Genomic DNA, 25,046 nt, shown 5'->3' with positions numbered 1-25,046 from the left:
TCCGCGACGCGTCTTGAGAGATGACAACCTCATATTCAGGTGAAACAGTTGATACAAATAGAGTGTAACATGATTCTGGAGATCAAATTAGCTGGCCATTTCGGAATTGCTCCTGGAAGAGACCGACAGCCAAATGCGCCATAAATTGTGGAAGAAGTTACTATTCCCATGTATGAGAATGCTGAACAGCAATGCGGCGGCAGAAGCTGAGCATAGCGAGGGATGTAAACAACATCCCAAAAATGGTTCAAATGGCTCTGAGCACTATGGGACTTAACATCTATGGTCATCAGTCCCCTAGAACTTAGAACTACTTAAACCTAACTAACCTAAGGACATCACACAACACCCAGTCATCACGAGGCAGAGAAAATCCCTGACTCCGCCGGGAATCGAACTCGGGAACCCGGGCGTGGGAAGCGAGAAAAACAACATCCCACCTGAGATGTTTCAAGCAGCAGTAGAGCAGTCTCCAGTGTGGTTCCAGCCTGTTGTGTGTCTAGACGGTAGTCATATTGAGCAAGACCTTGAAATGGTAAGAAAGTAACAAATGTTAGCCTCCGACGTGAAAATTAAAATGTCTTTCTTTCGATGGTTTTTTCTTAGTTTCCCTTCCATATGTCCTTATATATGTTTCCACAATGTTTCATTGTCCTACGATCAGTCGTATTTCATGACGGCCCTCTCAAGTAGCGAAAGTTTAATGATAACCATTCTGGAGGTCATTATAGTTACACATTTGTATCTCTGAATAGCACACAACTTGAAAAAAAATCTACCGGTGTATGTGTGTGTGTGTGTGTGTGTGTGTGTGTGTGTGTGTGTGTGTGTGTGTGTGTGTGCGAGCTCGCTTACAGCTTTAGAATTTGGTCATATGAGCATAGCCTTATTAAGAAACTTATATAGATTGATATTTATTTGTTAGTGAATCGATTATAATGCGTTCATTGGATTCAAGTTCACGTAATTTCAGGCACTAAAGAGGCGATAGCAGTAAATGTTATTGTATATTATCCACTATGCTTAAGACGCCATCAAAAAGTTCATTGCCACTGTTCCATCTTCGTAGTTAGGTATGTTACGCGTATAGTATTCTCTTTTATTCATAAAAAAAATTCAATGCTTCAAAAAGATCCACTTTGTTGCCTTTGTTTTGTATACGCAGTATCATTAGATAACTCCATACAGTTTCTAAAGAATTTCCAGTGTATTTAAGATGGGCAGGTAATATACACTCCTGGAAATTGTCCCAGGAAGGGGAAACTTTATTGACACATTCCTGGGGTCAGATACATCACATGATCACACTGACAGAACCACAGGCACATAGACACAGGCAACAAAGCATGCAGAATGTCGGCACTAGTACAGTGTATATCCACCTTTCGCAGCAATGCAGGCTGCTATTCTCCCATGGAGACGATCGTAGAGATGCTGGATGTAGTCCTGTGGAACGGCTTGCCATGCCATTTCCACCTGGCGCCTCAGTTGGACCAGCGTTCGTGCTGGACGTGCAGACCGCGAGAGACGACGCTTCATCCAGTCCCAAACATGCTCAATGGGGGACAGATCCGGAGATCTTGCTGGCCAGGGTAGTTGACTTACACCTTCTAGAGCACGTTGGGTGGCACGGGATACACGCGGACGTGCATTGTCCTGTTGGAACAGCAAGTTCCCTTGCCGGTCTAGGAATGGTAGAACGATGGGTTCGGTGACGGTTTGGATGTACCGTGCACTATTCAGTGTCCCCTCGACGATCACCAGTGGTGTACGGCCAGTGTAGGAGATCGCTCCCCACACCATGATGCCGGGTGTTGGCCCTGTGTGCCTCGGTCGTATGCAGTCCTGATTGTGGCGCTCACCTGCACGGCGCCAAACACGCATACGACCATCATTGGCACCAAGGCAGAAGCGACTCTCATCGCTGAAGACGACACGTCTCCATTCGTCCCTCCATTCACGCCTGTCGCGACACCACTGGAGGCGGGCTGCACGATGTTGGGGCGTGAGCGGAAGACGGCCTAGCGGTGTGCGGGACCGTAGCCCAGCTTCATGGAGACGGTTGCGAATGGTGCTCGCCGATACCCCAGGAGCAACAGTGTCCCTAATTTGCTGGGAAGTGGCGGTGCGGTCCCCTACGGCACTGTGTAGGATCCTACGGTCTTGGCGTGTATCCGTGCGTCGCTGCGGTCCGGTCCCAGGTCGACGGGCACGTGCACCTTCCGCCGACCACTGGCGACAACATCGATGTACTGTGGAGACCTCACGCCCCACGTGTTGAGCAATTCGGCGGTACGTCCACCCGGCCTCCCGCATGCCCACTATACGCCCTCGCTCAAAGTCCGTCAACTGCACATACGGTTCACGTCCACGCTGTCGCGGCATGCTACCAGTGTTAAAGACTGCGATGGAGCTCCGTATGCCACGGCAAACTGGCTGACACTGACGGCGGCGGTGCACAAATGCTGCGCAGCTAGCGCCATTCGACGGCCAACACCGCGGTTCCTGGTGTGTCCGCTGTGCCGTGCGTGTGATCATTGCTTGTACAGCCCTCTCGCAGTGTCCGGAGCAAGTATGGTGGGTCTGACACACCGGTGTCAATGTGTTCTTTTTTCCATTTCCAGGAGTGTAGATTTATGGCAGATTTATTGGAGGTGTTGTAGCCAAATTTGGTTGCATGTTCTAACTGTAGTATAGACGTTTCGTTATGTCTGACCCACATAATGTGTCTGTGTTTCTGGTGTGGCGTCTAGACATTTCTACTGGATAAGAATATCCACAGGCCTATGGGGTGCCTGAGTGGTGTGTGGTGTCTCTTAGTTTACTCCTTCTATGCACGTTAACAGGATACAATTTTGTAACTTTTCAGGCACTTTCTGTTGGCTTCATGCAAACATCCTGAAGTGGTGCACGTGCTCACTCCTTCTATGCACGTTAACAGGATACAATTTTGTAACTTTTCAGGCACTTTCTGTTGGCTTCATGCAAACATCCTGAAGTGGTGCACGTGCTCACTCCTTCTATGCACGTTAACAGGATACAATTTTGTAACTTTTCAGGCACTTTCTGTTGGCTTCATGCAAACATCCTGAAGCGGTGCACGTGCTCACTCCTTCTATGCACGTTAACAGGATACAATTTTGTAACTTTTCAGGCACTTTCTGTTGGCTTCATGCAAACATCCTGAAGGGGTGCACGTGCTCACTCCTTCTATGCACGTTAACAGGATACAATTTTGTAACTTTTCAGGCACTTTCTGTTGGCTTCATGCAAACATCCTGAAGCGGTGCACGTGCTCTTCAGTTGGCATTTCACTCCCAAACTGTTGTGAACCCATGTTAGGATGTTCTATGTGGATTATGAATTATTTTAAAACCTACGTCTTTCATGGAAACTACGTCCCTATAATTCATGTCTACGACTGATTTCAAAACCTACTCGCATAATTCCTGGAACTGTTTTCTGGGCTAAATAGACAAAGATTCTCAAGCTGTCTGCATACAGCTCCATTTCACGAAGACACAATAAACATGATGAGAACTGTATTTCCAAGAATCGGTACTGTACTGAAGGATCACTAATCTATAGGACAACAGAAATACGTAACTCACACTTTGTAGTAACTTGGAAAGCCTTACACTCACTATTTTTCTCACGTCATCAATTTTGAGCGCAGTTTTTCGCTAACTGCTCCGTTCCTATCTTTTGCGTATATTTTCTTCTATAGATAACTACTACACTCACCACCCTCATTTTCGTCTAACCCCACTATTTTTCTGCTTATTGCTTCTTCCAGCTCCAAGATAACTACTCTGTAGTAGATGTCTCACCAACCTGTTCCTTCTTCTCGTAAAGAATTAATACGGCTTCTTTTCTCCACTATTAATTTTTGTACTTCTTGATTTGATACCTTATTTTTACTACATTTCAGAGAGTTTCTTGTTCTTCCGATTCCCATAGTACATACTCCACTTCCATACAATGCCACGCTCCGGACGTACACGTTGAGGATATTAATTTTTGGAACCAGCTGAGTTCTTTTATTGAAGAAGCTTTCTTTGACTGTATCAAACTACTTTTGCTGTCGTCTTTGCTTCAGTCATCCTGCATAATATTGCTTCTTGGAGGAGAGAATACGTTAAATTTTTACCCAAATGTATCCTTCCAAATTTTGCTGTTCACCTTCGTCATTTCCTTGTTCATCCTTCAGCCAATCTGTGCTAAGAAACCTATTCATTCCCTTCAACAAGCGCTCTGTTTTACTCCATGCCAGAATAACATTCGAAAAGCAAAATGTCTTTAGCAGATTGTGTCAATTATGACCACAGGCGCCGCAGCCAGCAGCCAACTGGTCTGGAACGCGGGATGCGCTGACATACGGCTCGGAGTGCCCCCAGGAAGGTGTTGGCTCTGAGGACTGCCTATACGTCAACGTGTACGTACCTTTGGTGAACGACAGCTCTCCACTGGCAGTGATGGTCAACATCTACGGTGGGGCATACACGGTGGGCTCATCTACAAATAGGGCGCCCGACTACTTCATGGACAAGGGGGTGCTGCTGGTCACTTTTAATTACCGCGTTGGTTCCATTGGTGAGTACCTCAGTGGCAATGGTGGCTCCAGCCCTAGAAACAAAATAGAACAGTTCATGTCTCCAGAAAAGACGCCTGTTTAACGACTTCTCCGCTGACACTTAAGGAGATAGAATGATGGTCATAATTCCAGTCATGAATAATAACAGATGCTTAAGTGGCATGGAGTTTGCATACCCCTCAACTTTTTCTGCGCTCCTTAATATCAGTGGCTGAGGTTTACAGGGATATGTCCTTATACCCTACAATACGTTATTCCCTACGTGTGACATGAGCCAAAACATTATAACAATTGCCAACAATGAGAGTGGATAACTTCTTCTGGTGTTGCAACTGAATGACAAGGTAAGGTAATCTACATTACATCAATACTTGTTACACGGGCCATGAATACGATATTTCGTTATGAACGTGTCAGTTTAACATAAGGTTTCTTTACAGAACATAATTAATTTTTCTTTTTTTTTTATACAATTGATACTTCATACCTAAAAATTCATCTATTGAGTAGGCATTGTCAGGGAAATTTTTTTTCATTTTTTAAAAATATAATGCTGTGTGGTAAATGATGAAAGATATCTGAGGCAGCATAATTGACCCCTACATATGTTGAAGTCAGATTTAAGCAAGAATAATGGCGATCATCCCTTCTTCTAGATTTTCAGCTATGCAATTTGCTATTATTTTTAATTGTGGTGGGTTATTAATAACAGATTTCATAAGCGAATGTACGTACTCTTGAGGTACTGTGAATAACCCTAGTTCTCTAAGTAAACATCTGCAAGGTGATCTTGAGTGGGCTCCAACTATTATTCCGATTACATATTTTTGTGCAATGAATACTTGTTCTCTTAATGATGAATTACCCAAGAATATGATGTCTCACGAAAACAGTGAATGAAATTAGGCATAGTAGGCTAATTTCCTGATTTGTTTATCACCAAAATTTGCAGTAATCATAATACCATAAGTAGCTGAATTCAAACGTTTCAGCAGTCCATCATTGTGGTTCTTCCAATTCAGTTTTACATCAGTGCACAAAGACAGAAATTCTGGATATTCTGCCTGAGCAACCGACTTCTATTCAAAGTCTATATTTATCAATGGTGGTATGCCATTTCCTGTTCACAGCTGAATATACTATGTTTTCTCAAAATGATGTGAGTGTTCATTTACAGTGATATTCTTAATAATTTTCTAGAAGACATTATTTTTAATTTCCTCTTCAATCCCTGTTTTTTGGTGTGGTTACTAACTTGTATTATCGGCAGAAAGAGCAAGCTTTGCATCGTTGAGAATATAGAGTGGCAGTGGTGACAGTTGAGTCCATCAGTGTATCGGGTTTCACTAGTCATGGCGTGCACCTCAGTAAGTATGGAAAGGGGAGGCTGGCAAAGCTTGTAGGTGACAGTGTAGTGGGTGGTGGTGGGTTCAGTCAGGTAAAATTCCTGTAGTAGTTGGTCTTTAGAGCTGCACCTTTTTAGACTGAAGTCAGCTGACAGGTATACCTACATACAGGAAGTCCCTCTAACTAAGGAATCACCTTCAAAGGACGTCATCTTTCCAAGTAGAGAAGGAATTAGTATATTTTTTCAAAATATAAGAGGTATTAGAGATGAAGTTTGTGAACTGCTTATAGATGTTCACTCTCAAATTATTGGTGTATCGAAGCACCACTTAAATAATTCGACAATCCAGAGGCTTCCTTTACTAGGATACAGATTATCTGGCTGTATTTAAAGGAGATCCTTGCGGAGTGGGGAAGTGGCCATGTACGTAGAAAACAGTATTCCATTTGATTCCATAGACTTAAGATGGCACCGCACTGAAAAAATATTAAAATCGTATGGTCAGTTCAGAAGGAATTGTCTGGTCAGCAGCACAAGGTCGACGATTTAAAGTCAGTCCATATTAAAAATATTTCTGTTACTGATAAATCAAATATATTTACAGTATTTAACAACCATTTTCTGAGCATTGCTGGTGATTTAAATAAAAACTAAGTCTACAGGGAATCATATAACTCTCTTGGCAAATGCCTTTCCGAGATTGATGTCTGATATACTCTTTTGTGATAGAGACAAGCGGGAAATTGAGTCAATAATTAAATCACTGATGATTAAGGACTATCATGGATATGATTCAGTACTTAGCATAATATTACAGTACTGTGCTGCACATATTAGCCCTGTAATTACCCATATTTGTAATTTTTCCTTTAGGAATGGTCAGTTTCCTGAACGATTAAAGAATTCAGTAGTAAAGCCGCTTTATAAAATGGGAGAAGGGGATAAAGTAGACAATTTTAGACCTATTTTTATACCATCAGTGTTTGCTAAAGTTATTGGAAAGGCTGTATAAGTAAAGACAATTGATCATTTTATATCACATAATTCACTACCAAATGTACAGGTCGGCTTTAGAAGTAGTTTCACAAATGAGCGTGCTGTATTCTCTTTTCTCTGTGAGAACGCTTGGAACATTTCTTGAATTAGCTATGACATTTGATTGTCTTGATAACACAATATTGCTCCAGAAGTTGGACCATTACGAAATATGGGGATTAGCTCACAATTGGTTCATCCCTACTTTAACAACAGACAGCAAAAGGTCATAATTCATAGTGCTTAAAATAGCTGTGATGTGGAGTGTGAGTGGGGTATGGTCAACTTTGGGGTGCCCTAGGGATCAGTACTGGGATCACTCCTGTTTCTCAATTATATAAATGATTTGCCCTCTAGTATTATGGGTAACTTTAAAATATTTCTGCTCGCTGATGACACTAGCTTGGTAGTAAAGAAAGATTTGTATGCAACATTGGCTCGGTTTCAAGTACTGCAGTTCATGACATAAGTTGATGGCTTGTAGAAAATTGACTAACGCTAAATCACAGTAAGACTCGGTTTTTCAGTTTCTAATACAACAAAACAATTCAACAAAACCTGACATTTTAATTTCACAGAATGGACATCTCATTAATGAAACTGAACATTTCAAATTTCTAGGTGATATCAAACTGTAGTGGAAAGCCCAAGTCCAGAATCTTGCTCTAAGACTTAATGCTGCCATTTTTACTATTCAAATGGTATCTGAAATAAGTGGTCATTCGACAAAAAATCAGTCTGGTTATGTTGACATTGGTTTCTCAGTGCACATATCCTTTACTGTCGTTTCCCAAGAGCAAGCACCTTTCACTCAGTTAATACTCGGCAGATGTTTGGATCGGACTTCCCTAATTCTTGTGAAGAAAGGCCGCGCGGGATTAGCCGAGCGGTCTGGGGCGCTGCAGTCAAGGACTGTGCGGCTGATCCCAGTGGAGGTTCGAGTCCTCCCTCGGGCATGGGTGTGTGTGTTTGTCCTTAGAATAATTTAGGCTAAATAATGTGTACGCTTAGGGACTGATGACCTTAGCAGTTAAGTCCCATAGGATTTCACATACACTTGTGCAGAAAGGTGTGCAGCACACTGCTGCATCCATTTTCAATAAGCTACCTTAAAAATTCAAAAATCTTAGTAGTAATCAGCGCGCTTTCAAATCGAAACTTAAGACTTTCCTCATGGATCACTCCTTCTATTGTTTGAGGAGTTGCTTGAAAATTTAAGCCGTTTCTTACATTATATTGTTGATGCGTTTACTTTTTTTGAGTTCATAAAGATTTTATTTTTACATGTTATTATTTTTATGTTGTAATTTCATGATACGTTTGGTGACCTTGGAGATATGCGCCTCAATTTTGGTCCTACGAAATTTGACATGGACAAATGTCGTTAAAAATGTTTTGCACCGTCACCTCTATTTTTTTTTTTTTTTTTTTTTTACTTTTTGCGGTGGGAGAATGAAATTTTTTGTGAACATAGTTGGAACATTTTGCTATAAGTTGGTGTATAAAAGTATTTTCTTTCATTTACGAGTGGCCCATAATGGACCGTGACGTGGATGTCAGGTTGCGACAACAGTAGTGCTGGAGGTCCTCTTCAAGACACGATGACTCTGCCACATCGATTCACAGGAAGTTGCTCCCTGTTTATGGGATGGACACAGTGAATCGCAGCAGTATCCAGCGGTGGTTTCAGAAATTTAAGGAAGGCGATTTTTCTCTACTGGACAATTCACGATGTGGTAGACCATCCACAACAGTGAGTGATGTAAATAAGAAGACCACTCATCAAATCATCCAAAATAAGACATGTGTGACGACACGACATCTTGCTGAAATGCCTCTGATACCATACTACCCAATGACAAATGAGTCATTTCAGCAAGCTGTCGTGTCCTCACATAAATGTCACTTTGGATAATTTGGTCAATGGTCCCATTACTCACATCACTCACTACCAAGTGAGGTGGCGCAGTGGTTAGCAAACTGGAATCGCATTCGGGAGGACAACGGTTCAATCCCGCGTCCGGCCATCCTGATTTAGGTATTCCATGATTTCCCTAAATCGCTCCAAGCAAATGTCAGGATGGTTTCTTTCAAAGGGCACTGCCGACTTCCTTCCCTGACCTTCCCTAATCCGATGAGACCGATGACCTCGCTGTCTGGTCTCCTCCCCCACAATAACAACAACGACAACACTCACTGCCGTCGATGGTCTGCTGCATCGTGGATGGTCCAGTAGAGAGAAATCACCTTCTTTAAACCTCTGCAACCACCGCTGGATACTGCTCCGATCCACTGTGTCCTCCTCATAAACAGGGAGCAACTTCCTGTGAATGTGGCAGAGTCATCGCCGGTCTTGAAGAAGAACTCCATCACCGACTGTTGTTCAACCTGACATCTCCTTCACGGTCCAACATGGCTTTTTTTTTTTTTTTTTTTTTTTTTTTGGTCATCAGTCTACTGACTGGTTTGATGCGGCCCGCCTCGAATTACTTTCCTGTGCTAACCCCTTCATCTCAGAGTAGCACTTGCAACGTACGTCCTTTATTATTTGCTTGACGTATTCCAATCTCTGTCTTCCTCTACAGTTTTTGCCCTCTACAGCTCCCTCTAGTACCATGGAAGTCATTCCCTCATGTCTTAGCAGATGTCCTATCATCCTGTCCCTTCTACTTATCTGTGTTTTCCACATGTTCCTTTCCTCTCCGATTCTGCGTAGAACCTCCTCATTCCTTACCTTATCAGTCCACCTAATTTTCAACATTCGTCTATAGCACCACATCTCAAATGCTTCGATTCTCTTCTGTTCCGGTTTTCCCACAGTCCATGTTTCACTACCATACAATGCTGTACTCCAGACGTACATCCTCAGAAATTTCTTCCTCAAATTAAGGCCGGTATTTGATATTAGTAGACTTCTCTTGGCCAGAAATGCCTTTTTTGCCATAGCGAGTCTGCTTTTGATGTCCTCCTTGCTCCGTCCGTCATTGGTTATTTTACTGCCTAGGTAGCAGAATTCCTTAACTTCATTGACTTCATGACCATCAATCCTGAAGTTAAGTTTCTCGCTGTTCTCATTTCTACTACTTCTCATTACCTTCGTCTTTCTCCGATTTACTCTCAAACCATACTGTGTACTCATTAGACTGTTCATTCCGTTCAGCAGATCATTTAATTCTTCTTCACTTTCACTCAGGATAGCAATGTCATCAGCGAATCGTATCACTGATATCCTTTCACCTTGTATTAACTTTCGGTGATCACATGGGGAAGACCGGAGATCTGCTGGTAAGACCGTGTTAGCCTATTTATTTGAAGTAACTGGATATCTTGAGCATACAAAACGGCAGGTTCGTCCAGTGTAAATCAGACGTTCCCCACTGATCCCGTGCAACACAGCGTAGTAAGCAGACACTGTCAATAATAATCAGTTAAATAATACGCGAACACACTTACTTTAGTTTAGTTCATGTATTAAATTCCTTCTCATACAGAATCTCATCAAGATGGCGTCTAGCTCAACAATACATACATATACATCCTTCTTTCACGACTAATCGGCAAGAAGTCCCCTATTCTTTTCGTAAGAGAAAACATAGACAGCAGAGAAGCTATTCCATGGAGTAAATGGACGCTCCAAGGAATAATTGGGCTTGAAATTACTTTGCATTGATAATCGGTAAGATAAGAAGAGATATTTCGAGATATATACTGAGTTATCGCGGAGGGACCGCTGCAAGAGACATTACAACTATTATATTTTGATCTGAGTCTATATCTGCTCTTGGGAACGCCTTACAATCCAGTATCTGATTTCGGAATCTCTGTCTGACCATGATGTAATCTAATTGAAATCTTCCCGTATTTATCGGCCTTTTCCAAGTATACCTCCTCCTCTTGTGATTCTTGAACAGGGTATTCGCTATTACTAGCTGAAACGTGTTACAGAACTCAATTAGTCTTTCTTCTCTTTCATTCCTTGTCCCAAGCCCATATTCTTCTATAACCTTTTCTTCTACTCCTTCCCCTACAACTGCATTCCAGTCGCCCATGACTATTAGATTTTCGTCCCCCTTTACATACTGCATTGCCCTTTCAATATCCTCATACACTTTCTCTATCTGTTCATCTTCAGCTTGCGACGTCGGTATGTATACCTGAACTATCGTTGTTGGTGTTGGTCTGCTGTCGATTTTGATTAGAACAACCCGGTCACTGAACTGTTCACAGTAACACACCCTCTGCCCTACCTTCCTATTCATAACGAATCCTACACCTGTTATACCATTTTCTGCTGCTGTTGATATTACCCGATACTCATCTGACCAGAAATCCTTGTCTACCTTCCACTTCACTTCACTGACCCCTACTATATCTAGATTGAGCCTTTGCATTTCCCTTTTCAGATTTTCTAGTTTCCCTACCACGTTCAAGCTTCTGACATTCCACGCCCCGACTCGTAGAACGTTATCCTTTCGTTGATTATTCAATCTTTTTCTCAGGGTAACTTCCCCCTTGGCAGTCCCCTCCCGGAGATCCGAAGGGGGGGCTATTCCGGAATCTTTTGCCAATGGGGAGATCATCATGACACTTCTTTAATTACAGGGAACATGTCTTGTGGATACACGTTACGTGTCTTTAATGCAGTGGTTTCTATTGCCTTCTGCATCCTCATGTCGTTGATCATTGCTGATTCTTCCGCCCTTAGGGGCAATTTCCCACCCCTAGGACAAGAGAGTGCCCTGAACCTCTATCCGCTCCTGCACCCTCTTAGATAAGGCCGTTGGCAGAATGAGGCTGACTTCTTATGCCAGAAGTCTTCGGTCGCCAATGCTGATTATTTATCAAAATTTAGGCAGTGGCTGGGATCGAACCTGGGACTGAAGACGTTTTGATTATGAATCAAAAACGCAACCCCTAGACCACGGTGACCCTTATCATGGCTTACCTGTAATTAAAAGAAAACATTTTTATACTCCGACTTATAGCTAATGTGCCAAGTATGTTCAGAAAAAATTTTATTTTCCTCCTGCTGAAAATAAGAAAATTACAAACGACTATGCAAAACTTTCTGAACGCCCTTTGTAAATAAATAAAGTCATTAATGTATATTAAGAACAATAATGGACTCAAGATTGATCCTCGGGGGACACCATTCTTGATACCTGCACAGTTAAAAGACCATGCTGATTTTTGCAGATTATCTTCACTGTTAATTTCAACCTTCTGCATTCTGCCAGTTAAAACTTTTGAAGAACTGTCCAACTCATACCACAACACTGAAGTTTATCTAGAAGAATTTCATGAATCACACAATCAACAGCCATTGAGAGGTCACAAAAAGATCAGTAAGTGATGTCCAGTTATTCAGAGCATTTAATATCTGATCAGTGAAAGAATATATAGCATTTTCTGTTGAAAAGCCTTTCTGAAAACCAAATTAACATTTTGTTAATACATAATTTTTACAAATATGTAACTTACTCATGAATACAACACTTTTTCAAGAATTATGGAGAAAGCTGTCAGAAATGAGATTTCGTGGCAGTTGTTAGAATAGCATATTTCAGTCTATCAAGAAAAATTTCCTCTATTAGTGCACTACTATATTTGCGGCTGAGAATTCTACTTATCTGTTACGAACTAGCCTCTAGCTCTCTGTTGAAAATGCCCTCAATCCCAGGTGATCTTTTACTGTAGACTGAATACATTATTTTCTAAATTTCAGCAGGACACGTGGGTTGAATTTCAATTTCTTCAATATACAACCTTGCATGCTCTAATGAGCAGCTGGATCTCTTTTTTTCTGCAATACATACAATAACTGAAGACATTTTTCACTTCTCACTTTTTGTTGACAAACTGCTCAATGAGTATGATAGAAGTACAGTCTTCTTGTGCTCTCAGTCACTCTGTTTCCCTTTTAACAATATTCCAGTTTATTTTAATTTGATTGCCAGAGGTGCTAATCTCAGGCATAATGCACATTCTACTGGACTTTTTAATAATTTTACTAAATACTGGGCAGTGGCTTTTTAATGTTTGACTATTTCTGGAACATTATGTCTTCAAACTAAAGGATAAATTTTCCTTTTTTGTTTAAAAGACGTTCTTCTTCACTTTAAGAAACTACAGCTTACTAGATGGCTTCTTACAATCATGTTTCACTGATTTCTTAGGAAACTGCTTTCAAATACACTCACAAAGTTCTTACGAATTGAAGAAATTTAAATTAGCATCAGGTTCCCTGTACATCTCATCCCAGTCTTTTGCAATCTCTCCCTAAAATTGGCGATTATTAAATCGTTACCTGAATGCACTACTTTGGAGGACAGTTTTGTATTACTATAAGAAGCTGTGTCATCTGTTGTAACTAGCTGTGCATCATGATCAGAAAGGCCTTCGTTAACAGAAAAATTCTTAGGAGGGAGGAGGAAATTGGTGTTTAACACCCCACAACAACGAGGTCATTAGAGACGGGGCACAAGCTCGGATTATAGAAGGATGGGGAAGGAAATCGGCTGTCCTTTCTAAACAACCATCCTGGTATTTCTCTGAAGCGATTTAGGAAGTCACGAAAAATCTAAATCAGAATGAACATACACAGGTTTAATCATCGTCCTCCTGAATGCGAGTCCAGTGTGCTAACCTCTGTGCTACCTCACTAGATAAGAAAAGATGTTATTAGTTACATTTATCTATCACTGTGCTGCTTTCCTGTACTACCTGTAGCTGTGTACTGTGTATAAACAACAGTATATCAGTCTTTATGTCATTTGAAGAATAATAATTACAGCTATTAGAATTCATAATTTTTTAGTTTGGTTTGTATCTCCAGGTGGTAAGAGGAGACCATTATTGGTTATTTTCCTTTGGGTAGCAGGTCAGGTGGTTAAGTGTGGATGCGTGGACACAGAAGGGTAAGTCTGTATTCAAAGACATAGTACACGTAGTGGTGCAGTTACGGCCATCTAGAAAACATTAGGTAGTAAATTATGTGACGTGTTTACAGGAAGACTATTAGATGCAGAGGAAAGCAACCACTACAAACATATGTGAACATACTACAGTACCATATACAAAAGTAATGAACTACCGCCTTTAGGCAGAGCCGAGACTTTATTTCAATGCCCAATACATTTCGAGCCCTGAGGACTAATCTTCAGATGCTTTGACAATTTAGATTGGGTGTTTTTCGTGTATAATATAGTTCTGATATTATATATTATATAATAAAGTGGCACTTTGTGAATGTAACTTTACAAAGTAATACGGATCGAAAAATAAATTACTGTTTCCAGTGCTGTATACATGGTTTTGAATCACAGTATGAACACACATGTTTATGTACATATACACACTTCCCATTCAACTCAAACCAAGTGAAACAGTTTCAAATGTAAAGATGCTACATTTCCACAAATACATGGGTATTATTACTTCAAACAAGGTGGAAAGCTATTAAAGTATTAGCTATACAGGGTACCATTTTCAAAATAGATATTTGTGAATATTTCAAATGTGGATTAAGTTGTCCAATAGTTGCGCAATTAAATATTTGTTTTCTCAGGAAGAAATAAAACTTTTAAGATCACTGAGAAAACTATGGTTGCTAAACTCTGTTTGTTCATTCAGCATGTTTTCTGAAGACTTTTCTTTGTGAAACATTATTTCCAACTATTGTAATAAACCAATTTTTTACCATGGTTTTCTATATGGAGTTCAATTAGGCAGTTGTGGGTGTCATTTAGTCTCTGTTTAGGTACATGTGATTGGTTATTGTGGATTTGTCAAAGTGTTTAAGTCTAAAAGCATTAGTGAATTTAATGGTACAATCATTTGATAACGTAAGTAGAGAGGATATAAAATGTGGATTGGCAATGGCAAGGAAAGCATTTCTGAAGAAGAGAAATTTGTTAACATATATTTAAGTGTCAGGAAGGCGTCTCTGAAAGTATTTGTATGGAGTGTGACCATGTATGGAAGTGAAATGTGGGTGATAAATAGTTTGTACAAGAAGAGAATAGAAGCTTTCGAATTGTGGTGCTATAGAAGAATGCTGAAGATTAGATGGGTAGATCACATAAGTAAAAAGGAGGTATTGAATAGAATTAGAGAGAAGAGAAATTTGTGGCACACCTTGACTAGAAGAAGGGATCGGTTGGTAGGACATGTTCTGAGGCATCAAGTGATCACCAATTTACTATTGGAGGGCAGCGTGGAGGGTAAAAATCGTAGAGGGAGACCAAGAGATGAATACACTAAGCAGATTCAGAAGGATGTAGGTTGCAGTAAGTACTTGGAGATGAAGAAGCTTGCACAGGATGGAGTAGCATGGAGAGCTGCATCAAACCAATCTCTGGACTGAAGACTACAACACCACCAACAACAACAACAACCCACAATTGACACATACACAGATATTTGTTTGGTAAATGATATCCTGTACAACTAGTAATGTAATAGGTGTCTTTCTTCTATGATATAATATCTGTGTATTTATAGAAATGCAGTATCTTTCCATTAGAAACTCTTTCATTTGTTTTGCCTTGTGTTTACAGTATGTGCTGCAGAATGAAAAGCATATACGTGTATTTGAACGTGTTTAGTCATACTGTCCTACAAAACCCTGCATCCACCACTGGAAACAGTACGATATTTCTCTATTTGTATTAGTTTGCTAAACTTATTTGCACAATGAGCCACTTTGTAATATACTAATGGAATCGTACCATGATCAGAATTAACACCAAACCTGAAAGAAAAGGATGTAGACTTCCAGCGCATCTGAAGCCGAGCTCCTAGGACTCGTAACGCACAGTGCATTGAAATAAAGTCACGATTGTGACTGAAGTAAGTTCTTTATTTTACGAAATTAATACAGTTAAGGAAGAAACTATGACGGCAATGGATAAAATTAAATTAAAAAATATAAAAATATCTGCCTCGTATGCATTACACACCGTATAAGCGGAGCAGAGGGTGATGAGGAAATTATAGCGGCGATACGGACCACAAATGGGGAAATCCTCTGCCATAAGTGACTTTGGCAAACGGCATATTGTTATTGCCAGTCACGTGTGGCATCCCAGTAACAGCTAAGCTGGTCCGCTGCTCGTGTGCTAGTATCGTAAGCGTGGCGACGAGGTGTGGTCAAAATACGTTGAAACCACGAGATTATGGCAAGGTGTTGGAATCCATGGCCCATCACAGAAACTGCTGGTCGGAAACTTGCCCAGCCTGTAAGAAAGACAGGTGGCGATTGTGGCAGAAGCTGGTGCAAGCACAATGTTTCGGAGCACACCGTTCAGCTTACATTGTGGGACAAGAGTCTCCGCTGTAGACGACACCTACGTGTTCCCACGCTGACCCAATGACATCGTCAGTTATTATTGCATTAGATACGAAATCACTAAGACAGGACAGTGAATCACTGAAAACGTGTTGCCCGATCGGACGATGATTTACGTTATCACACCAGGCCGATGGTCGTGTCCCATTATGCCGTCATCCAGGCAAACAGTAGCTCGGAAAATGCCTCTCATCAAGGACGCAGGGTGGTGCGAGCAGTGTTATATCACGGAAGACATTCAACTGTGTTTCAATATGACCCTTAGTAGCAAATGAAGGCACCGTGGGAGCTATACCATACGAGAATATCACTGCAGACCTTCAAGACCCTCGCGTGTTTGAAGTCTTCCCTGGCATCGATGACACCTCCCATCAGCATAACTGTATTTCACAAGGCTAGAGCAGTGCTACTGAGTTTTAAAGCGCATGATGGTAACCTGACGTTGATGTCATGGCGACCATATCCCTCTAATCTGAATCCGATGGAATGCATCTGTGAAATTATCGAGTGTCCGCCCAATGCCGTCCGCCCCTGGTAGCTGAGTGGTCAGCGCGACGGAATGTAATTTCTAACGGCCCGGGTTCGACTCCCAGCCGGGTCGGAGATTTTCTCCGCTCAGGTACTGGATGTTGGGTTGTCCTTATCATCATCATTTCATCCCCATCGACAAGCAGATCGCCGAAGTGGCGTCGACTCGAACGACTTACACCAGGCGAACCGTCTATCCGACTGGAGGCCCTAGCCACACGGCATTTCCATTTCCAGCCCCATGCCCACAGAGCCTCGCCTTAATTTATGCTGACTTCATGAACTGTCCATAGGCAGCTTGTGCCACGTATCTATGGAAACCTATGAAGCATTCGTCGAATTCATGCAAGGCAGGATTGCACTTTTTTTTTCTTTTCTGTGTCATCTGACTTGTTTGATGCAGTTCGCCACGAATTACTCTCCTGTGCCAAACTCTTCCTCTCAGAGTACCACTTGCAACCTCCGTCTTCAATAACTTGGATGCCTGCCATAGAGTAACGACAAAAGTACCCAGTTCCAAAAATCACTGCTAGCATTCCCTTCTCCATAGTGGAATAATCTCGTCCAGCATTACTGAGCTGCCATGAAGCGTATGCAATAAATTGTCCCTGTCTTCTTCTACAGTTTTTACCCGATGCAGCTGCCTGTGGTATAATGGAGGCTATTTCCTAATGTCTTAACAGGTGTCCTACCCTGCAGTCCTTTCTTCTTGTCAGTGTTTTCCATATATTCCTTTCCTCACCGATTCTGTAGAGAACTTTCTCACACCTTACCTTATCAGTCCACCATATTTTCAACATTATTCTGTAGCACAACATCTCAAATGCTTCGATTCTCTTCATTTCCTGTTTTCACACAGCCCATGTTTCACTGCCTTGCACCAGACGCAAGTTCTCAGAAATATATTCCTCAAATTAAGGCCTATCTTTGACACTAGTAGACGTCTCCAGGCCATGACTTTTGCCTGTGCTAGTCAGCTTTCTGTATCATCCTTGCTTCACCCGTCGTTGATTATTTTGCCACCTAGGTAGCATCTGCTTCTTGATCAGCAACTCTAACGTTAAGTTTGTCGCTGTTCTCGTTTCTGCTAGTTTTCATTACTTTCGTCTTTCTTAAATTTATCCTAATCCATATTCTGTTGTCATTAGAGTGTTCATTCCATTTTGTAAGTGTTCTTTACGTTCACTGACCGTAGAAATATTATCAGCATATCTTATCACTGATATCTTTTCACCTTCAATATTAATTCCACCCTTGAACCTTTCCTTTATTTCCGTCATTGCTTCTTCGATGAACACGGCTGTAATTAATGCTCGAGTGGCATGCAGTTTGCGTTGGTCTTCACTTTTTCTGCGCTCTTTAGCTTGATTGGATGGAGTTTCCAAGTATGGGCTCCTACTCACTGCAGGTACCTCAAGAAACCCTCATTTGATACATTATACCTTATGTGAAAAACTTAGAAGCACGTGGTGTAGAGACTATGGTACCCTAAATCAGAAACGACTTTCATAGGTAATGATGTCGATTTATAGTGAATACAGCATTTATTAATAACAGGCTCCAAGCGAAGGTACCACCTTTCCTGTCTGCAGCTCCCTTTTCTTTATTTATGGGAGTCGATGAACGACCACATTGATTGTTTTTCTTGTTCTATAAACAGAGTTTTTAGTGAAGGATGGGATGACATCTTCAACATAGCTGTGGTCTGTATATCAACAGTTTTGACTGAAATAAAACCAAAGTGGTTAAACAAGTGAATTCCACGACTCTTCGAATTGCAGTTAGCCACTCTCTGGCTATATTCATAAAAAGGGGTAAACCAAGGCATTTCTCCAGTTTCATACGCCGATTCAGCGATAACTTTGAGATGAATGATTCAGAATATAGAAGCTTATTGCATGCGTACAACTCCAAATAAATTTTGGAGCCAAACGATGCCTATTAAATCCTCATAAAATCGGTCCATTCCACTTGGAATACTTTGCTTTTACAATTTATGCGCTGTCCCATTGTCGATCATAAATAATTGATGGATTGTCACGGCCCAGATATAATTAATGGTAATCTTGTTGGTATGTCCTGTTTTGCCACAATAAAAGCAAGAGCTGTGATCACTGCCACAGTTAATATAATTACTTCACCCATGCAAATTCTCGCATAGACTGAACACAAATGCAAACTTATTAAGAAATCTTGAAGCCACACAGTCTCATTAGCTATAGACTTAATCTCATTCACAATTAAGCATTTATCGTATCTCTTAACGAATTTAAAAGTCCTTTCTGCATAAAATGATGTTACTTGAGAATACTGAAATGCAACAAGTACAGAAGGTGAGGAAACCTAACTGCTTGGCCACGACCTCGTGAAAATTCGTCAAATAAATCTGCAAAAAGATGTCCGACAGTCGAGATATCATGAGGCCACAGTTCCTCGAATATTTCTGTCAGTTTTCTGTACAAGTTCGTTGCTCACTAACACGAACGGTAACTTCAGTCAACATCATGAACTTTTGTCTTTCCCTTCTAAAACAAATGACAGTACTAACGCACCACTGATAATTTAACACTCATTCATCACATCTAGTCCGTTGGCAGCACAAGTTTCATAATGAATGTCAGCAGCTCTAAGATTCTCACCAAAATATACACTACTGCCCATTAAAACTGCACACCAAGAAGAATTGCAGATGATAAACGGGTATTCATTGGACAAATATATTATACTAGAGCTGACATGTGGTTATATTTTGACGCAATTTGGGTGCATAGAGCAGGAGAAATCAGTACCCAGAACCACCACATCTGGCCGTAATAACGGCCTTGATACGTCTGGGCATTGAGTCAAACAGAACTTGTATGGCGTCTACAGGTACATCTGTCCATGCAGCTTCAACACGATACCACAGTTCATCAAGAGTAGTGACTGGCGTATTGTGACGAGCCCGTTGCTCGGTTACCATTGACCATACGCTTTGAATTGGTGAGAGGTCTGGAGAATGTGCTGGCCAGGGCAGCAGTCGAACAATTTATGTATCCAAAAAGGCCCGTATAGGACCTGCAACACGCAGTCGTGCATTATCCTGCTGAAATGTAGGGTTTCGCAGGATCGAATGAAGGGTAGAGCCACTGGTCGTAACACATCTGAAATGACACGTACACTGTTCAAAGTGCCGTCAATGCGAAAAAGAGGTGACCGAGACGTGTAACCAATGGCACCCCATACCATCACGCCGGGTGATACGCCAGTATGGCGATGACAAATACACGCTTCCAATGTGTGTTCACTGCGATGTCGCCAAACACGGATGCGACCATCATGATGCTGTAAACGAAACCTGGATTCATCCGAAAAAATGAGGTTTTGCCATTCGTGCACCCAGGTTCGTCGTTGAGTACACCATTGCAGGCGCTCCTGTCTGTGATGCAGCGTCAAGGGTAACCGCAGCCATGGTCTTTGAGCTGATAGTCCATGCTGCTGCAAACGTGGTCGAACTGTTCGTGCAGATGGTTGTTGTCTTGCAAACGTCCCTATCTGTGGACTCGGGGATCGAGACGTGGCTGCATGATCCGTTACAGCCACGTCGATAAAATGCCTATCATCTCGACTGCGAGTGATACTATGACAGTTTCACTCCGTCCACTGCTTCCCAAGGTACATGAAAATTAATATTACTGTCAGGATAGCGCTGGTATAGTTTGCACATATATCATGAGAATTTAGCAAATTTTGTCTCACTTACTTAAAAGACAATTCCATACTCACACTAAATGATGCTCATCCACACACTTGCTGTGGCATGTGCCAGGTTTCCTGAGCCTTCAGAACGATGACATTCCTGGCAACGCTGGCCTCAAGGACCAGGTGTTCGCCCTGCAGTGGGTGCAGCGCAACATCGCCGCCTTCGGCGGCGACCCGGACAAGGTCACCATCTTCGGGGAGAGCGCAGGCGGCTCCTCCACTTCACACTTGTTCTTCTCTCCGGCGGCTAGAGGTGAGTCTCATCCAGGATCAGTTTCACCTTGTCATCATTCGCAAACCATGTTTCGAAATCATTTCTGGTTCAACTGGGAAATGGCGCAACACATGGGTATTTGCATATTGCATGTTGGACCATAATGAACTTGCTATTCAAGTCAATACTAAATATGACCCGTATTTTTAGAACTGCCATACAAACGAGGTAATAAAAAATTTTTGATCTGCTTTTTTGAGGTTTAACATGGGTGCAATAATAAGTAATTTTTATTAATTATTAAATGTAAGCTTGCACTAGACAGAAAAACGTGAAATTTCTTTATTTCAAATGTTGTGTGCAATTTCTCCTTTCCAATTTGTGGATATTTTTCCTCTTTCTGACTGCCTGTGGTGAGAAAGCTATTTGCTTTTCAGTCCTGTTAGCAATTTTATTCCACCAAACTACGCTAGTGCTGTACTCTAATACGACTAATACCAATACCAGACACTTCTTGGTATAAAAATTTACAAGTGAGTACCTAAATGTAGATCTTTTTGAGTAAGGAACAGTTTGCGACGTTTTTAGATCTTTTTAAGAAACGAACACTTTTGACCTTTTTTATAACAGCCTATTTTTAATATCATATTTGCACATTTATTTTATGGGGTATGAAATGTAATCCTGTATCAGAGTTTGGAAGCCAGTATTTTTTTCATTTATATATCTGTTCGCTATTGGGATTCAGAAAATTTTTACTCAGAAAATGCCTTAACTATACAACTTGAAACACGAAAAAATACGTTTGTACAGACTACATCGCACATATTGGCTTTCAATCTGTCAAATGGCATATGGAAGGAGTGTTAGACATTGATTGTTACTATAAAACATATTGTTGAAGGTCTGCTATTATAAAGGTTGAAATCCGATTACTGAATCGTATCAAAGGAATTACCTGTAACCTTAGCATCAGGTTGAGTTTTGCTTCCCCCAACTTCTTTAAACCGCAGAGGGTATGAGCTCATGAAATCTAGGAACGACTTAAATGGCATCGACCCAACCTAATCGACCCAACCTTACGCTATTTTTAATAACTACTGACAATCAGCTCAAAGTTTTATTAATCCATATGTAGACTGATTGGTGATTCTATATTTATGTGGCCTTACATCTTAAAACAATACAACGTAAAAGCATCAGAGCCCAATATGTTGGCGGCTGAAGGGAAATTCATTACTAGCAGAGTTAAACTACGTGCTACATTTTTATACCTTACTTGTAGAGTAGTTTGTCGTGTCAGGTCAGTCTACATGATTTCTTTAGTCGTGTGGATTGGTGTGACACAGATGCAGTGTTTCTGCTGCTGTCGAACCGAATCACTTTACAATACCCCGCTTTATAAATGGGCCGCTGCATTTTGTTTTGAGTGTTCTATCTGCACAGAGATCAGCGTCTGACATGACGCCGTCTTGTAACTACAAACAAGAGATAATAACGTAACTCATTTTTTGATTTCCTAATTGAAACTCTATGGTTACCTACTTATATCATTTTCCGTGCATCCTTAATGCTGTAGTCTAAAGCCACAGTGCTCACGTTGTCCAGAGCGTCGCCATGAACTATTCCATTCAACTTTGTTTTGATCACATCATTGAAACTTCACATTTTCAATTAGAGGACAGATAATGGAAGAACATATTTCGGGAAATATGACTCTATACTTACTGTTTGGGTTAAACGTATATTTTTTCAAGCTAATGTTTAGCTTTTTGCCAGATAATGCCTCATTTATGAGTATCGTGACTCGGCTATTCACAATTATCTGTTTCACCATGATGAGCTGTACTAAGACATAGCTCCGTATTTTAAAACAGGGGTTTATTTTATTTTTACATTCTAATTGGTGTAGTTCTCTTTACAGCGTTAGTAACAGGAATTACTTGACTGAAGATAGGAAGTTTGGAATCAGAACGACGTAATCGCCGACTGATGAGGCAAAAGTTGTTGGCTTGGCTTTTCTCTGGTTTACTTATAGGTTTCATTTGTTACGCCCTTTGGTCAGGAGTTTGAGGTGGCATTAGAGGGGGTAACGAATAGTTAGAGAATTTAAAAGGTAGCAAAGTAATTGATGCCGTCCGCTTGTTGAAAGAAATAGGTAAGGAATAGATGTTTGTAGTGTTAAGAACATAACGGAGAGCAAGGATTGGGGTTCAGTGATGCATGCCAGCAGCAGTGTGAAAGATGCAGACGTGGGTGTGACTGCTTGTGAGACATGTAGGAGAGTGATGCTATTAACTGGATGTGGTGAGCGGCGTGTGTATAGGTCAGTAGTTTGAAGACCAGACCAGAATTTCATACACAGCCAGAGGCTTTTTCGACATCAAGGAAAAAAACAGTATTGAGCATTTCCGTTTATTTAATTGATAGGAAATAAGCTCTTTGAGTTGAAGTTGTTTATCGTCGTAGACCACATGGGTCTTACTTGGTGTGTTGCCATGTGGAGGTGGAGCTGTTAGTTAAGGATGGTTTCAAGATTTAGCTAAAAATATACGTGAGGCTGATAGGTTATTAGGGTTAGACTTTAGGACAATTTAGACTGCTCTAAGTAGTAATCTCAGTAAAAGATGATATTGCAAAGAATGACAAGGATTCGTAAAAGACATGGGACAATTTTTTAGGCGACAGTATTCAATGAAGTCTGACCTGGACGTAGTATTTCGCTTTATAGATAGTGTTAGTGTTATGTCTTCAGTTTCTATTGGTGTCAAATTGTTATATTTAGTCCAGTCTGTGCAATACCAAGTGAGTAACGGAAGTCTGGTACGAGAGCCTCACTGTCACGTCTTTGCTAGATGAAAGTTTCAATGATTCCGTTTTGAAATCACTGCTTGACAGGAAAACTAAATGAGGTTGGTAAGTGGAGGCTCTGTCCGCTTACAAATAATTCGGGGATTCGGAGCCCAAAGGTCTGCCATTTTAATGAATAATTCTTATAATAAATGGAGAATGCAGATCACAGTGCTCAATGAGCTTGTTACATCAAAATATTAACGAAAAGTGTCAAAATGTAATTTGAATGTGACATTATGTTACTCTTAGAATTTACTTCCGCAGAGAAAAAACAGACATGTTTTCCAGCCGCATTTGTTGCTGATTTCTAGTGAATGGATTCTGTGGAGATGGAAGAACAGTCATTTACACTAAATGCGTCACTCAAATATAAAAGGTCATTAGAGACGTAGGACATTCTGAGACTGGGGAGAGATAAGGAAGGCAACCGGCTGTGTCCTTTTTAAGGGAACTATCTTCGAATTCAGGTAAAGCACGGAACACCTAGGTCTGGTAGACGAACATTGTTTTGAACCGCTGTCCTCCCGATTGCGAGTCCAGTGTTCTGCCACAGGCTCATCTCTCTCGGTGCCTCGTTAAGGCTGTATTTAGGTCGGACACTACAATGAACTAAGATTTGGTTGTGGTGCAGGAGTAGTTGTACCTACAAGGAAAAATATCTTATATGAAATTTATCTGAAAACTGTGAATATGATAATATTTCAGCCGTACTATTTACTAGAGACACATTAAAATTTGTGCCGGGCCAGGACTCGAACCCTGATTTCCCGCTTGTCGCGAGCGATGGTCTTAACCGCTTCCGCTATCTGCACAAGGCTCTGGAAACAATCCAAACATTCATACGCCCAAGTGTCTGCGTCCCATACTACTCGCACATTAGGTGATTACCGCACATGGAGAGACAATATTTTGCCTTAGCGTGAAACATAATTATTATAGTGTCTGTATTTTTCATCGTCTGTATAGCTCTATGCTAATGTCCTTCAAACATACATTCATGCCTGGAAGACAACGGCTTCTAACTATGCAGTGTCAGTAAAATACAGACATTGTAGTAACCGTATTAATATTTTATGTAGGTCATCTAAATAGATCCCGCTTCAAGCTCTACCAGACTTAACACTGCAGAATTGGAGATACAAACGAGTTTATTTCCTACAAAGGCCTTAGTGATAACTTTTTGTTTATTTTTCCAGAGAAAAGATAATTACTGTATTGCTGTGTTACAGCCGAGACATAACACAGGGAAACAGTTACTCATACGTAACATCAGCGTATAAATAGTTTATGTGATCATGATTTGGAAATATTAAAATCACAAGAAGTCAAGTCAGAATGCATATTTCAAAGTAGTAAAAGTAGGATCGATTTGAATTTATGGATC

At 41.0% G+C, this 25,046-nt stretch overlaps 1 protein-coding gene across 1 annotated transcript in view; it reads left to right on the top strand.

The window, feature by feature from the left end:
• The window catches only part of LOC124805730 (acetylcholinesterase-like), a 92,535-nt gene that overhangs the window by 27,245 nt on the left and 40,244 nt on the right, over positions 1-25,046 (top strand). The window contains exons 3-4 of the mRNA XM_047266301.1: positions 4,329-4,593; positions 20,663-20,848. Of these exons, the coding sequence (XP_047122257.1) occupies positions 4,329-4,593; positions 20,663-20,848 (451 nt within the window). The remainder of the gene's footprint in view (positions 1-4,328; positions 4,594-20,662; positions 20,849-25,046) is intronic.

The sequence above is a fragment of the Schistocerca piceifrons genome, chromosome 7, assembly GCF_021461385.2.
Source record: "Schistocerca piceifrons isolate TAMUIC-IGC-003096 chromosome 7, iqSchPice1.1, whole genome shotgun sequence".
Classification (NCBI taxonomy): domain Eukaryota; kingdom Metazoa; phylum Arthropoda; class Insecta; order Orthoptera; family Acrididae; genus Schistocerca; species Schistocerca piceifrons.
The sequence above is the reverse complement of the archived record's forward strand: the minus strand, read 5'-3'. Positions and strand labels throughout refer to the sequence as shown.